A 17,148-nucleotide genomic window follows, 5' to 3' on the forward strand; every position below is an offset into this window, starting at 1 on the left:
CAGACCGGACCCTTCACAGGCTCCGGCCCCTGTTGGCTCGTCGCCTCCAGGCCCCTCTCGGTCCGCGCCACAGCGCGCTCATAGGTTGGCCCCTCGGTCTCAGGCGGAGGACTCCTGCCCGGACCGCAGCCCCCGACCGGCTAAGCGGTCTCGCTGGGACTCTTCCCCGACTCCCTCTCGCTGCTCGGGATCCCAGCTTGAGGACTCTCTGGAGGACGAGGCGGATGTCGCAGCTCAGGGCTCTGACCCTGACGTCGCCCTTAACCTTGATACACCTGAGGGGGACGCCTTAGTAAATGATCTTATCTCGTCCATCAACCAGGTGTTAGATCTCTCTCCCCCGCCTCCTCCTGTAGAGGAGTCGGCGTCTCAGCAGGAGAAACGCCAATTTCGGTTCCCCAAACGTACACGCAATACGTTTTTTGATCACTCTAACTTCAGGGACGCTGTCCAGAAGCCCAGAGCAGTCCCGGACAAGCGCTTTACTAAGCGCCTCACTGACACGCGTTACCCCTTCCCATCTGAAGTCGTTAAGGGTTGGGCTCACTGTCCCAAGGTGGATCCTCCAGTCTCAAGATTGGCGGCTAGATCCGTGGTGTCGGTTGCAGATGGCTCATCGCTAAAAGATGCCACTGACAGACAGATTGAGCTCCTGGTGAAGTCCATCTATGAGGCCACGGGCGCGTCTTTTGCCCCGGCCTTTGCAGCCGTGTGGGCACTCCAAGCTATCTCGGCTTGTCTGACTGAGATTAATGCTGTCACACGTAATTCTGCTCCGCAAGTTGCGTCTTTGACCTCTCAGGCGTCAGCCTTTTCATCCTACGCCATGAACGCCGTCCTGGACTCTGCTAGCCGTACAGCTGTAGCATCCGCTAACTCTGTGGCAGTCCGCAGGGCCATGTGGCTGCGCGAATGGAAGGCAGATTCGGCTTCCAAGAGGTTCTTAACCGGTTTGCCGTTTTCTGGCGACCGTTTGTTTGGCGAACGATTGGATGAGATTATTAAGGAATCCAAAGGAAAGGATTCCTCCTTACCCCAGGCCAAACCTAAGAGACCTCAACAGAGAAAGGTTCAATCGAGATTTCGCTCCTTTCGTCCCTCCGCCAAGTCCCAATCCTCTTCGTCCAACAGGCCGGAGAAAGGCCAGAGGAACTCCTATGCGTGGCGATCCAAGTCTCGCCCACAAAAGGCCGCAGGAGGCACTGCCTCCAAGACGGCTTCCTCATGACTCTCGGCCTCCCCTGACCGCATCCTCAGTCGGTGGCAGGCTCTCCCGCTTTGGCGACACCTGGTGGCCACATGTTCAAGACCGATGGGTGAGAGACATTCTGTCTCATGGTTACAGGATAGAGTTCAGCTCTCGTCCTGCGGCTCGCTTCTTCAGAACCTCTCCGCCCCCCGCTCAGGCCGACACACTTTTTCAGGCAGTAGCCGCTCTAAAGATGGAAGGAGTTGTTATCCCCGTTCCCCTTCAGGAACGTGGTCGCGGATTTTACTCCAACTTGTTCGTGGTGCCAAAAAAGGACGGGTCATTCCGTCCTGTTCTGGACCTCAAGCTGCTCAACAGACATGTGAGAACCAGACAGTTCCGGATGGAATCTCTCCGCTCGGTCATCGCCTCGATGTCACAAGGAGACTTCCTAGCATCGATCGACATCAAGGATGCTTATCTCCATGTACCGATCGCACCCGAGCATCAACGTTTCCTGCGTTTCGCCATCGGGGACGAACACCTCCAGTTCGTGGCATTGTCTTTCGGCTTGGCGACAGCACCACGGGTTTTCACCAAAGTCATGGCATCCGTTGTGGCAGTCCTGCATTCTCAGGGCCACTCGGTGATTCCCTACTTGGACGATCTCCTAGTCAGGGCCCCGTCTCGGGTGGCGTGTCAACAAAGTCTATCTGTCGCTCTGGCGACTCTCCAGCGGTTCGGGTGGATCATCAACTTCCCGAAATCCAAGTTGACACCGACCCAATCACTGACGTACCTTGGGATGGAGTTTCATACCCAGCAAGCGTTAGTCAAGCTTCCGAGAGACAAACAGCTTTCTCTGCAGGCAGGGGTGCAATCCCTTCTTCGGAGTCAGTCACACCCCTTAAGGCGCCTCATGCACTTCCTGGGGAAGATGGTGGCAGCTATAGAGGCAGTCCTGTTCGCGCAATTCCATCTTCGGCCACTCCAATGGGACATTCTCCGCAAATGGGACAGGAGTTCGGCTTCCCTCGACAGGAACGTCTCTTTCCCTTGCAACCAAGACGTCACTTCAGTGGTGGCTCCTTCCCAACTCTGTCGCAGGGAAAATCCTTCCTACCCCCAACCTGGGCTGTAGTCACCACGGACGCGAGCCTGTCAGGGTGGGGAGCGGTTTTTCTCCACCACAAGGCTCAGGGAACCTGGACTCCGATAGAGTCATCCCTTCAGATCAATATTCTGGAAATAAGGGCAGTGTATCTAGCCCTATTGGCTTTTCATCGGTGGCTGGAGGGCATGCAGATCCGTATTCAGTCGGACAATGCCACTGCCGTCGCATACATCAACCACCAAGGCGGCACTCGCAGTCGTCAAGCCTTCCAGGAAGTCCGACGGATTCTGCAGTGGGTGGAAGCCACAGCTTCCACCATCTCCGCAGTTCACATCCCGGGCGTAGAGAACTGGGAAGCAGATTTTCTCAGTCGTCAGGGCATGGACGCGGGTGAATGGTCTCTGCACCCAGACGTGTTTCGAGAGATCTGTCTCCGCTGGGGAACCGCCGGACGTCGATCTCATGGCGTCACGGCACAACAACAAAGTCCCGGCATTCATGGCACGGTCTCAGGATCACAGAGCTCTGGCGGCGGACGCGTTAGTTCAGGATTGGTCGCAGTTTCGACTGCCTTATGTGTTTCCTCCTCTGGCGATGCTGCCCAGAGTGTTACGCAAGATCAGGTCCGACTGCCGTCGCGCCATTCTCGTCGCTCCAGACTGGCCGAGGCGGTCATGGTACCCAGATCTGTGGCATCTCACGGTGGGTCAACCGTGGGCGCTTCCAGACTGCCCAGACTTGCTGTCACAAGGCCCGTTTTTCCATCTGAATTCTGTGGCCCTCAACCTGACTGTGTGGCCATTGAGTCCTGGCTCCTAGCGTCTTCAGGGTTATCTCAGGATGTCATTGCCACCATGAGACAGGCCAGGAAGCCTACGTCCGCCAAGCTCTATTATAGGTCTTGGCAAATCTTCCTATCCTGGTGCGCTAATAACGGTTTTACTCCATGGCCGTTTGCCTTACCCACTTTTCTGTCATTCCTTCAATCCGGAATGGACAAGGGTTTGTCACTTTTGGCTCTCTCAAGGGCCAAGTATCGGCGCTCTCCGTGTTTTTTCAAAAGCGCCTAGCCAGGCTTCCGCAGGTCCGCACGTTCCTGCAGGGAGTTTACCACATAGTCCCACCTTACAAGCGTCCGCTGGAACCCTGGGATCTTAACAGGGTGCTAACGGCTCTTCAGAAACCACCTTTCGAGCTGCTGCGGGATGTCTCTCTATCACGTCTTTCGCAGAAGGTGGCCTTCCTAGTGGCAGTCACATCACTTCGGAGAGTGTCTGAGCTAGCAGCGCTGTCATGCAAAGCCCCCTTCCTGGTGTTTCACCAGGATAAGGTGGTTCTGCGTCCGGTCCCGGAATTTCTCCCTAAGGTGGTATCCCCTTTTCATCTCAATCAGGATATCTCCTTGCCTTCATTTTGCCCTAATCCAATTCACCAGTGTGAAAAGGATTTGCACTCTTTGGATCTTGTGAGAGCACTCCGGCTCTACGTGTCTCGCACGGCGCCCCTGCGTCGTTCAGATGCGCTCTTTGTCCTTGTCGCTGGCCAGCGTAAGGGCTCGCAGGCTTCCAAGTCAACCTTGGCTCGGTGGATCAAGGAACCGATTCTCGAAGCCTACCGTTCTTCTGGGCTTCCGCTTCCTTCAGGGCTGAAAGCCCATTCTACCAGAGCCATGGATGCGTCCTGGGCATTGCGTCACCGGGCTACGGCTCAGCAGGTGTCAGGCGGCTACCTGGTCTAGTCCGCACACTTTCACGAAACACTATCAAGTGCATACCTATGCTTCGGCAGACGCCAGTCTAGGTAGGCGAGTCCTTCAGGCGGCGGTTGCCCACCTTTAAGAGGGGGCCGGTTTTTTCGGCTCTTTTTATTGAGGTATTCTTTTACCCACCCAGGGACTGCTCTTGGACGTCCCAATTGTCTGGGTCTCCCAATGGAGCGACAAAGAAGAAGGGAATTTTGTTTACTTACCGTAAATTCCTTTTCTTCTAGCTCCTATTGGGAGACCCAGCACCCGCCCCTGTACCCTTCGGGCTGGTTGTTTTTGTGTACACATGTTGTTCATGTTGAATTGTTCTTTTGGTTCAGGGTTTGCAGTTCTCCGAACATCCTTCGGATTGCATTTACCCTAGACCAATTTATAAGTTTTCTCCTTCCTGCTTTTGCACCAAAACTGAGGAGCCCGTGATCCACGGGAGGGTGTATAGGCAGAGGTGAGGGGTTACACTTTTTAAAGTGTAATACTTTGTGTGGCCTCCGGAGGCAGAAGCTATACACCCAATTGTCTGGGTCTCCCAATAGGAGCTAGAAGAAAAGGAATTTACGGTAAGTAAACAAAATTCCCTTCTTTTTCGGCTTCAAAACCTAAACATCTGAGCTGCCCACTACAGGTATGTATAAAATCAGTCTGATAGTGCCAGTATAGCACTGGCTTTAGGTTATATAGGAAAATCCTTGTGAAGAAAGCATGCTTAAAGTGTTTTTTTGTTCACTTGTATTTTGTTAATGAACTAAAATATATTAACACTTCTATTTTTTTTATTTTATTTTTTTTAAGCATTCTTACTTTGCAACATTTTTTTTTTTTTTTTTTTTTTTTTTTTTTTGCTCTTGCCTAAAAGTTTTGCAAATTTCTGTATGTAATTAAGATGTTTTGCAAATTTTACACTGGGCATAGGCCTAATTAATACTAAAGTCACACTCTGTGCTGTACAGATGATTTTTCAGCAGTCTCATAATCATTACAGGCAAGATCTCAATCACAGGTAACGCGTGTGTGTATGTATGTGTGTGTGTGTATGTATGTGTGTGTGTGTATGTATGTATGTATGTATATGTATATATATATATATATATATATATATATATATATATATATATATATATATATATATATATATATATATATATATATATATATATATATATATATATATATATATATATATATAATCTCTAGCGCAGTTGACAAAGAATCTACTGTTTACAATAGGTGATGATCACTGCTCACATTCTCAGACATCCTTCGCTAATGGAATTTAAACACCTCAACTTAATAGGATCGCTGTCATTGTAAGGGTTCATTCAGATGTCTGTGCAAATCAGTCCATGCAAAAATAGAAGCAAGACTGCTTCATATATTTGTTGAGGTCTTGACACTTTGGTTGGTAGAGCCGCGGCCAAATCATACATTGCAGTCCGAGACTGACCCAATGTACACATATATCTGCATGAGTCCTTGTACTGACTGTCCATGCGGCTGCTGAAAAAGAAAAAATAAGAAGTATACGTTGAATTTTAGGCCTAGAGGTAGTGTGAAAATTGCAAAAAGTCTGTCTTGATTTTAATAAAAAAAAAACCCAATTGTAATATGAAGAAAAAACAAAACAACCTACTGAGAGAATCGTTTTTCTTTTGTGATTATACATTCCCTATCCAGGTCTGGCCAGACAAACTAATCTACACATGATACATTTATTTATTTTACTCACATATATAGCGCTATTAATTCCAAAGCACTTTACTGATGTGGTCATCACTGTACCCATTGGGGCTCACAATCTTAATTCCCTATCAGTATGTCTTTGGATTGTGAGAGGAAACCGGAGAATCCGGGGGAAACCTACAGAAACACAGGGAGAACATACAAACGCCTTTCAGATGTTGTCCTTGGTGGGATTTGAACCCAAAACCCCAGTGCTGCAAGACTGTAGTGCTAACCACTGAGCTACTAATTTTTGTCACGGATTTTGAGCTGGATTAGCTGCAGCTCCGCAGAAGAAAAAATGAACATAATGAACACCTACACTTCTGTGATCCAAACATGTTGTAGATGGGGATGAAGACTCGTTTAATTTTCCACTTTGTTCTTCATTTCTAGGGCATGAGCTTGTTAATGATGGGTTCTGCTGAAGCTCTCCCCGAGGAGCCCGCAGTGAGGCCTGTATTTGTAGAAGACATGACGGAGGAGCAGTTGGCCTCTGCAGTAAGTTTATATGGGATTTATACTGTAGATTTGTAATACTTACCACAATGAGGTTGCATTTGTATTTGAGTTTAAGGCATCTGGTTTACTGTCATCACATGTATTAAAGGGGTTATCCGGCTTCTTTGACATTTTTTTTTTATTTCCCTATTGGGCTACATTGGGGCAGGTAAGTAGATAGAGACCACTTACCTGCCCTGCTGTCAGCCCCTCTCCCCCGGCTCAGAGCGATCATGTGACCGCTCCTGCCGCGATTTTGCTGCTTCCGGTCATTTCATGTTAACATGGGCAGGGCCATGTTGACATGCAAATGTGGAACAGCATGTCGCCTCCCTGCTGGGCTGTACAGTGCGATGAGCCCCGCCCCCCTTCCCTGCACCCTCCCACACATTCCCCCGCACCTCTTTTACTCTCCAGTAACCTCCCCCTGCACTGCTGTGGGGTCCGTGACCTGGGGGCGGGGCCTGGCGGCAGCTGCCGTGGTGTCAGCTCCAGCACCGGGCCCCCTGCTCAGGATCACACATTCAAATATACCGGCATCACAGATCACCGATGCCGGTACATTTGAAAGTGCTGATGAGAAGCAGCGCAGCTTCTCATCACTGACCCTCCCGCTGTCTGAGCTCTCTTCAGCACAGTGGTGACGTCACTACTGTGCTGAAGAGAGCACAGACAGCGCATGAACGTGCAGGAGCGGCGGGGACCGAGGACAGGTGAGTATGTACTCCACATGTGTTCCCGATGGGGAGGGTTGCAGAGCCATATGTGTGCGTGTGCAGAGCCATATGTGTGCGTGTGCAGAGCCATATGTGTGCGTGTGCAGAGCCATATGTGTGCGTGTGCGGTGCAGAGCCCGATGTGGGGCTTTTATTTGCAATGCTGTAGTGATACCAGGTCAGGTGCTGGGGAAGAATACTGACAGGGAATGTGTGTGCAGGGGGCGGCAGAGGGTGGGGCTGGACACTGGGGTGGGTGGTGACAGCTGTGACTGAGGTTTTGCACAGGAAGTGGTCATGTTTGCTGGAGCTGAATGTAAACAAGAAGCTGCCGAGAATAAAGGGTGAATTCAAGAGGAACAAAAGTTAGAAAACAAAAAATAACAATGTAGGGGTGATTTATATGACAATACAGCACAGATAAACTCAAAAATGTTTGTTAAGCTAATGTCGGACAACTCCTTTAATGTGATCGAATATACTCAGCACTATTTGTTACTCGCATGAATATTAAGGTACCAGTTACTCGTCGAGTATTTTGGTATTCACCTCGTGAGATTCTAGACCCCTCCCAGCATGTTTGCCACCTGATTTTTCAGCCACTAAACATGCTGGTATTGCTTCCCAATCACAGTAATGCCGTGTCCATTTTTGCTACTGGCATTAGTAAGATTGTGAGGATTTCATGGATATGTATTATTGTTAAACTGGATTTGATTCATGTAAACTTTAGATCTTGTGCCATGGTACTTTCTTTGTCGCTCCATTGGGAGACCCAGACAATTGGGTGTATAGGCTATGCCTCCGGAGGCCGCACAAAGTATTACACTTAAAAGTGTTAAGCCCCTCCCCTTCTGCCTATACACCCCCCGTGCTCCCACGGGCTCCTCAGTTTTTTGCTTTGTGCGAAGGAGGTCAGACACGCACGCACAGCTCCACAGATTGGTCAGCAGCAGCTGCTGACTATATCGGATGGAAGAAAAGTGGGCCCATATAGGGCCCCCAGCATGCTCCCTTCTCACCCCACTCTTGTCGGCGGTGTAGTTAAGGTTGAGGTATCCATTGCGGGTACGGAGGCTGGAGCCCACATGCTGCTTTCCTTCCCCATCCCCCTCAGGGCTCTGGTGAAGTGGGATCCTATCGGTCTCCAGGCACTGAGACCGTGCTTCATCCACAACTCCTGGGAGACTGCTGGATAGGAGCCGGGTATCGTTCAGGGACATGGCCCTGCTACTTGGAGGTACTCTGTGTCCCCGTGGGGACCGCGCACAGCAACACTCCAGCATTGCTGGGTGTGCTAGTGCACCGGGGACCGCGGCGCTGACCGGGATTAATATGTGCCATTACTCACTCAGCGCTGCTGAGTGTGTTTATGTATAGGGACTGCCGCACTAACCGCCGCTGCCAGGGAAACACTGCGGCGCGGCTGGGACTTGTAGTGCGCCGGGGACTTTCGCGCCGGCCGCGCTTTTACGGCGGCCGCGTTTATTACTAGAGTCCCCGGCTTTTTGCGGCCTAGTTTCCTTTCCTCCCGCCCACAGCCCTGACAGGCAGGGGAAGGGCGGGACGCTGCACAGAACGAGCAGCACTGAGGGCTGGAGCATGCTTTGCATACTCCACTCCCCTCACTGTGCACAGTGCAGGCACCAGCTCCCGCACTTTCTGAGCCACGCCCACGGCTCCCACCTCTCCTCAGGATGCCGGCAGCCATTCCTGTCAGCTCCTTGGACGCTACAGAGGGGGACAAAGTCTGGGAGACTCAGGCAGGGACTCTGGTGGCATCACAACCGCTTTAAGCGGGTGGTAAGCAGCACCTGTGGTGCTAGCCCCATTGTGCAGTAGTGTAACATTATATGTTTATGGTATACATATTTTACACTGTATGGTGCACAGTTGATTTCTGGCTATATACCCTATTGTGTTACTCAGGGTAGATAATAGCATGGCGCCCACGAAAGGCAGGGGTGCCAAAACACAGGCTTATTATGCTGCCTGCGCCGCATGTATGACCCCGCTACCGGCAGGTTCCACTGACCCTCATTGTGTGCACTGTTCGGCCCCTGTGGCACTTACTCAGCTAGAGCCTCTGCTAAGGGGGGCCCAGGGGGAGCCACCTGCTGACACTGTTCAGGTGACGGGGACAGAGTTTGCAAAACTCTCTGAGACTATGGCTAAGATACTAGAAGCCTTGCAGTCCAGGCCGGTATCTCAGCACAGGGACTCTGTTGAATCTTTGTCCCCTGGCCCACCTCAGTTGGACCAACAATGTCCTCCTGGGGTGTCTCATGGATCCCAGACTGAGGGTTCTGACACAGACCCCGGCCCCAGACCGACTAAGCGAGCTCGCTTGACAATTCCCTTGACATCCTCATATTGTTCAGGGTCTCAGCGGGGGGAATCTCTAGTTGATGATGCGGACACAGCTGATCAGGATTCTGATCCTGAGGCCACTCTCAATCTTGATACTCCGGACGGGGACGCCATAGTGAACGACCTTATTGCGTCCATCAATCGTATGTTGGATATTTCTCCCTCAGCTCCTCCGGTGGAGGAGTCAGCTTCACAGCAGGAGAAATTCCGTTTCAGGTTTCCCAAGCGTACACAGAGTATGTTTCTGGACCACTCTGATTTCAGAGAGGCAGTCCAGAATCACCATGCTTGTCCAGATAAGCGTTTTTCTAAGCGCCTTAAGGATACACGTTATCCCTTTCCCCCTGACGTGGTCAAAAGTTGGGCTCAGTGTCCCAAAGTGGATCCTCCAATCTCCAGACTGGCAGCTAGATCCATACTTGCAGTGGAAGACGGGGCTTCACTCAAAGATGCCACTGACAGGCAGATGGAGCTCTGGTTGAAATCCATCTATGAAGCTATCGGCGCTTCTTTTGCCCCAGCATTCGCAGCCGTATGGGCGCTGCAAGCTATCTCAGCAGGTCAAGCGCAAATCGACGCAGCCACACGCACGTCCGCGCCACAGGTGGCGTCCATAACCACACAGACTTCGGCATTTGCGTCTTACGCTATTAATGCTGTTCTGGACTCTGCGAGCCGTACGGCGGTTGCAGCCGCCAATTCGGTGGTACTCCGCAGGGCCTTGTGGCTACGGGAATGGAAGGCAGATTCTGTTTCCAAAAAGCGCTTAACCAGTTTGCCAATTTCTGCCAACCGATTGTTTGGCGAGCGTTTGGATGAAATCATCAAACAATCCAAGGGAAAGGATACATCCTTACCCCAGCCCAAACCGAAAATACCCCAACAGAGGAGGGGGCAGTCGAGTTTTCGGTCCTTTCGGGGAGCGGGCAGGTCCCAATTCTCCTCGTCCACAAGGCCTCAGAAAGATCAAAGGAACTCTGATGCATGGCGGTCTAAGTCACGTCCTAAAAAGGCCACCGGAGGTGCCGCTACCAAAGCGGCTTCCTCATGACTTTCGGCCTCCCCACTCCGCATCTTCGGTCGGTGGCAGGCTCTCCCGCTTTTGCGTCACCTGGCTGCCACGGGTAAAAGACCGTTGGGTGAGAGACATTCTGTCTCACGGTTACAAGATAGAGTTCACCTCTCGTCCCCCGACTCGATTCTTCAGGTCATCCCCGCCTCCCGAGCGAGCCGAGGCTCTTCTGCAGGCACTGGGCACTCTGGAGGCAGAAGGAGTGGTGGTCCCTGTTCCTATTCAGCAACAGGGTCACGGTTTTTACTCCAACTTGTTTGTGGTCCCAAAGAAGGACGGGTCTTTCCGTCCTGTCCTGGACCTGAAACCTCTCAACAAACACGTAAAGACCAGGCGGTTCCGGATGGAATCCCTCCGCTCCGTCATCGCCTCAATGTCCCAAGGAGATTTCCTTGCATCGATCGATATCAAGGATGAATATCTCCACGTACCGATTGCTCCAGAGCACCAGCGCTTCTTGCGCTTCGCCATAGAAAACGAACACCTGCAGTTCGTGGCACTGCCGTTCGGCCTGGCAACAGCCCCACGGGTTTTCACCAAGGTTATGGCTACTGTAGTAGCGGTCCTCCACTCTCAGGGTCACTCGGTGATCCCGTACTTGGACGATCTGTTGATCAAGGCACCCTCTCTAGAGGCATGCCAACACAGCCTCGACGCTACCCTGGAGACTCTCCAGAGTTTCGGGTGGATCATCAATTTTCCAAAGTCAAATCTGACACCGGCCCAATCGCTGACATATCTTGGCATGGAGTTTCATACCCTCTCAGCGATAGTGAAGCTTCCACTGATCAAGCAGCGGTCACTACAGACAGGGGTACAATCTCTCCTTCAAGGCCAGTCACACCCCTTGAGGCGCCTCATGCACTTCCTGGGGAAGATGGTGGCAGCAATGGAGGCAGTTCCGTTCGCGCAGTTTCACCTGCGTCCACTTCAATGGGACATCCTACGCAAATGGGACAGGAAGCCGACGTCCCTCGACAGGAACGTCTCCCTCTCTCAGGCGACCAAAGCTTCCCTTCGGTGGTGGCTTCTTCCCACTTCATTATCGAAGGGGAAATCCTTCCTACCCCCATCCTGGGAGGTGGTCACGACGGACGCGAGTCTGTCAGGGTGGGGAGCGGTTTTTCTCCACCACAGGGCTCAGGGTACGTGGACCCAGCAAGAGTCCTCGCTTCAGATCAATGTTCTGGAAATACGGGCAGTGTATCTTGCCCTGAAGGCGTTCCAGCAGTGGCTGGAAGGCAAGCAGATCAGAATTCAGTCGGACAATTCCACAGCGGTGGCATACATCAATCACCAAGGCGGCACACGCAGTCGGCAAGCCTTCCAGGAAGTCCGGCGGATTTTGATGTGGGTGGAAGCCACGGCCTCCACCATCTCTGCAGTTCACATTCCAGGCGTGGAAAACTGGGAAGCAGACTATCTCAGTCGCCAGGGCATGGACGCAGGGGAATGGTCCCTTCACCCGGACGTGTTTCAGGAGATCTGTTGCCGCTGGGGGGTGCCGGACGTCGACCTCATGGCGTCCCGGCACAACAACAAGGTACCGGTGTTCATGGCACGGTCTCAAGATCCCAGAGCTCTGGCGGCAGACGCCTTAGTTCAGGATTGGTCGCAGTTTCAGCTCCCTTATGTGTTTCCTCCGCTGGCACTGTTGCCCAGAATGTTACGCAAGATCAGGGCCGACTGCCGCCGCGTCATCCTCGTCGCTCCAGACTGGCCGAGGCGGTCGTGGTACCCGGATCTGTGGCACCTCACGGTCGGCCAACCGTGGGCACTACCAGACCGACCAGACTTGCTATCTCAAGGGCCGTTTTTCCATCTGAATTCTGCGGCCCTCAACCTGACTGTGTGGCCATTGAGTCCTGGATCCTAGCGTCTTCAGGGTTATCTCAAGACGTCATTGCCACTATGAGACAGGCTAGGAAACCAACGTCCGCCAAGATCTACCACAGGACGTGGAAAATTTTCCTGTCGTGGTGCTCTGCTCAGGGTTTTTCTCCCTGGCCTTTTGCCTTGCCCACTTTTCTGTCCTTCCTTTAATCTGGACTGGAAAAGGGTTTGTCGCTCGGCTCCCTTAAGGGACAAGTCTCAGCGCTCTCTGTGTTTTTCCAGAAGCGCCTAGCCAGACTTCCACAGGTACGCACGTTCCTGCAGGGGGTTTGTCACATCGTTCCTCCTTACAAGCGGCCGTTAGAACCCTGGGATCTGAACAGGGTGCTGCTGGTTCTTCAGAAACCACCATTCGAGCCAATGAGAGATATTTCTCTCTCACGCCTTTCGCAGAAAGTGGTTTTTCTAGTAGCAGTCACTTCACTTCGGAGAGTGTCTGAGCTAGCAGCGCTGTCATGCAAAGCCCCTTTCCTGGTTTTTCACCAGGACAAGGTGGTTCTGCGTCCGGTTCCGGAATTTCTCCCTAAGGTGGTATCCCCCTTTCATCTCAATCAGGATATCTCCTTACCTTCTTTTTGTCCTCATCCAGTTCACCAATGTGAAAAGGATTTGCACTTGTTAGATCTGGTGAGAGCACTCAGACTCTACATTTCTCGTACGGCGCCCCTGCGCCGCTCGGATGCACTCTTTGTCCTTGTCGCTGGCCAGCGTAAAGGGTCACAGGCTTCCAAATCAACCTTGGCTCGGTGGATCAAGGAGCCAATTCTCGAAGCCTACCGTTCGGCTGGGCTTCCGGTTCCCTCAGGGCTGAAGGCCCATTCTACCAGAGCCGTGGGCGCGTCCTGGGCTTTGAGGCACCAGGCTACGGCTCAGCAGGTGTGTCAGGCGGCTACCTGGTCGAGCCTGCACACTTTCACGAAACACTATCAGGTGCATACCTATGCTTCGGCGGATGCCAGCCTAGGTAGACGAGTCCTTCAGGCGGCGGTTGCCCACCTGTAGGAAGAGGCCGTTTTACGGCTCTCTTACAAGGTATTATTTTACCCACCCAGGGACTGCTTTTGGACGTCCCAATTGTCTGGGTCTCCCAATGGAGCGACAAAGAAGAAGGGAATTTTGTTTACTTACCGTAAATTCCTTTTCTTCTAGCTCCAATTGGGAGACCCAGCGCCCGCCCCTGTTTTTTTGTGTACACATGTTGTTCATGTTGAATGGTTTCAGTTCTCCGATATTCCTTCGGATTGAAGTTACTTTAAACCAGTTTTTAATTCTTTTTCCTCCTTCTTGCTTTTGCACCAAAACTGAGGAGCCCGTGGGAGCACGGGGGGTGTATAGGCAGAAGGGGAGGGTCTTTACACTTTTAGTGTAATACTTTGTGCGGCCTCCGGAGGCATAGCCTATACACCCAATTGTCTGGGTCTCCCAATTGGAGCTAGAAGAAAAGGAATTTACGGTAAGTAAACAAAATTCCCTTCTTTTGCTTTATATGTATGTAATTACTAGTAGTTTTCTTTATAGATATAGTTACATGCATAGGGATTTAAGAACTTATGTTGTAGAATCATGTTATGATACATATAACATTGTTTACTACATTTGAATATGATCCATTATGGTCTACAAATGTCCAAGCTTCTTGTGTCCTATATACTTATGGGCATGAAAAATAAGTTGAGAACCTGTATCACAATACTACTCTGAAGTGTGGGTATTTACATATCCCAGGAGACCGTGCGGTGCGCCTGTGCGCAGTTCTCCGACGCAGCTTTGGGTTGCACTGTTGTCTAGGGGAGCCGCGCATGCCCACTGGCTGGAGCGTTAACAGGTTCGGCCACTGCGCAGGCTTCAGTGGCGAGCGGTGAGTCTGGAGTGGTGCCGGACAACAGTGCGCATGCGTCAATGACTCACGGTCACTTGAGGATTAGGGTGCGTGTTTACACACATAAGGGGGAGAGAAACTGATCACAATAGCCCCCTGATGAAGCAGGAACAGCGAAATGCCCATAGGATATTTGACTGACTCCTTTCTACTAATACAACATCATGGGTAATGATTGAGATGGCTCTTAGACTCTATAGCTGCTAGCAGGAGTTTGGACAAACAATGATATTACTTTAATGAATTGCTGCTACACTGCCAGAAATTTGCACTTTCTCTGATGCACTTTATATGCCTAATTGCTGCTATTTGCATTATTTTGCACAAGCATCATATAATTATCGCTTAGGCCTAAGCCACACGGCATGAAAATCGGTACGAGTGGAGTGCGATAAAAAAATCACATTCCACTCTGACCAGTATTAGCCTGTGTCAGCGCACATGAGCGATAATTTTCTCAGCCCCAATCGGACGGAGAAAACAATAGCAGCATGCTGCAACTGTAATGTGAGACTTTCTCTCGCACCCATTCAAGTCTATGGGGCAAGAGAAAAATCGTACTGCACTCGCATTACACCAGTGTACCGCTAGTGCAGTGCGAGGATGGCAATAGCCGGCTACGGAGGAAAGAGGGAGATAAATCCCTCCCCTTCTCTGTGCCGTCCCGCCCCCCCGCAGCTGAGGTCCGCTCACATGATCATACCTCAGTCGCAGGGACCCTTGCATGACACTCGGCTCTGCTGTCAGTCGGGGGGAAGGCGGGAGTCACGTGCATAACCCGCCCGGATAGTATCAGCAGAGGTGCACACGTCAAGCAAAAATTGTTGCTTTTAAAAATTTGGATCAATGAAAATGTACTATTTTATGCGTAATTACTCCTTGTTCTCCTTTTGTTATATAAGATTGGGAGGCGCAGTGGGAAAAAAAAAGACTTATTAAAGCAGGAGAACACACTTAGGCGGGCTTTGCACACTACGACATCGCAGCCCGATGCTGCGATGCCGAGTGCGATAGTGCCCGCCCCCGTCGCAGCAGCGATATGTGGTGATAGCTGGCGTAGCGAAAGTTATCGCTACGCCAGCTTCACACACACACTCACCTGCCGTGCGACGTCCCTGTGGCCGGCGACCCGCCTCCTTGTTAAGGGGGCGGGTCGTGCGGCGTCACTGCGACGTCACACGGCAGGCGGCCAATCAGAGCGGAGGGGCGGAGATGAGCAGGATGTCAACATCCTGGCCACCTCCTTCCTTCCGCATATCCTACGGAAGCCGCAGTGAGGCCGGTAGGAGACGTTCCTCGCTCCTGCGACTTCACACACAGCGATGTGTGCAGCCGCAGGAGCGAGGAACAACATCGGACCGTCGCGTCAGCGTAATCATGGATTACGCCGACGCTGCACCGATGATATGATTACGACGCTTTTGCGCTCGTTAATCGTATCATCCAGCCTTTACACACTGCGATGTCGCATGCGATGCCGGAAGTGCGTCATTTTCAATTTGACCCCACCGACATCGCACCTGCGATGTCGCAGTGTGCAAAGTGCCCCTTAGTTTCCCTAACATACTACTTCCGGGTCCACTTATTAGATCTCGTGCATGTGCACTGCTTCTCCCGCCCACTTTCTGTGACAGCGTCTGTGATTGACTGCAGTCAGACTACCGGGGGATCGCACCAAAACTACATCTGTTTTTGACACAGTTTCTGTGCGTTTTTTTGCCAGAGGTGCAGATTTGCTGCAGACAAGTCTGCATGCAAATGCTAAATGTGTGTACATCGCCGAATTTGGCATTCAGTTCAATGACTTTCAGATAGGGTCACAGCTGGGGTACCGTGGGAACCCCAGCTGTGACCTTAGGTGAATCATTGCACTCCATGCCGGATTAGGGAGTGTGCACACATTGAGTATTTAGGTGCAGACATTTCTGCAATAACTCTGCATTTCCTGGCAGAAAACCAGATTTGGTGCAGAAATGTGTTGCAGACCAAATCAGCAGTTTTGATGTTTTCTGCTAGAAGATGCAGAAATGTTTCCAACAAATTTCTCCCAAAAAATCTGTATTGCCTTGTAGAAAACTATCAAAAATGCATTGCAGTTTTGGTGCGTTTTTTCTGCCAGGAGATGCCGTTTTGGTGCAGAAATGTCTGCAACAAAGTGCTCATTGTGCGCACATAGCGTAATCTTGCAGCGGGTTCAACTGAATTCACTGAGAGCAGCAGGGGAGCTGAACTCTGGGGACCTGACTGATGGATTGCCAACTATCAGATTGCGTGACACTGCGGCACAGCAGTTCAACAGTTTGGTAGCTGCGAGGGCCGGACATCTTAAGGCCATGTGCGCACGTTGCGTTTTTTTCATGCGTTTCCGCAGCGTTTTGAACTGCAGCGTTTTAATGCAAAAATGCATGCATTTTGATTTCCAAGCAAAGTCTATGGGAAATAGGTATATTGTGTGCGCACTATGCGTCCAAAAATGCTGCGTTTTTTGTGACAATTTGTCAAAATCTTTGCGTTTTGAAGAAGCAACATGTCAATTGTTTTTTGAGCGTTTTGGCAGCGTTTTGGTAACCTTGAAGTCAATGAGAATTATCAAAACACCTCCTAAAAGAAATTTCTAGCGTTTTACATACTTTTTTGATGCTAAACGCATGCTTTTTTTTGTCAAAATCAAAGCATGCGTTTTTGGCATTATAGTGAGGTCAAGAGGTTTCCATTTGCCCTCACATCCAGCCCGACTTTAAAAAATGAGTCCAACAATACTTTTATTTTAGTTTGAACATAATTATTAAATCTCATTAATCATTTTCGGCAAATTATCATTATAGTGTTTGAAGGTTTTAAAGGTGTGTGTTTTTTTTTTTTTTGTTTGTTTTTTTTTTTTGTTTTAGTTTTTTTCCCAAATGTTTGATTGTTCAAACTTCATCTAGTTGTGT

At 50.8% G+C, this 17,148-nt stretch overlaps 1 protein-coding gene across 1 annotated transcript in view; it reads left to right on the forward strand.

Annotated features, from left to right (window-relative positions):
* Positions 1-17,148, forward strand: part of USP14 (ubiquitin specific peptidase 14) — a 95,949-nt gene that overhangs the window by 10,338 nt on the left and 68,463 nt on the right. Inside the window, exon 4 of the mRNA XM_075314474.1 lies at positions 6,181-6,285. Within this exon, the coding sequence (XP_075170589.1) occupies positions 6,181-6,285 (105 nt within the window). The remainder of the gene's footprint in view (positions 1-6,180; positions 6,286-17,148) is intronic.

Source organism: Anomaloglossus baeobatrachus, chromosome 6, assembly GCF_048569485.1.
Source record: "Anomaloglossus baeobatrachus isolate aAnoBae1 chromosome 6, aAnoBae1.hap1, whole genome shotgun sequence".
Taxonomy (NCBI): Eukaryota; Metazoa; Chordata; class Amphibia; order Anura; family Aromobatidae; genus Anomaloglossus; species Anomaloglossus baeobatrachus.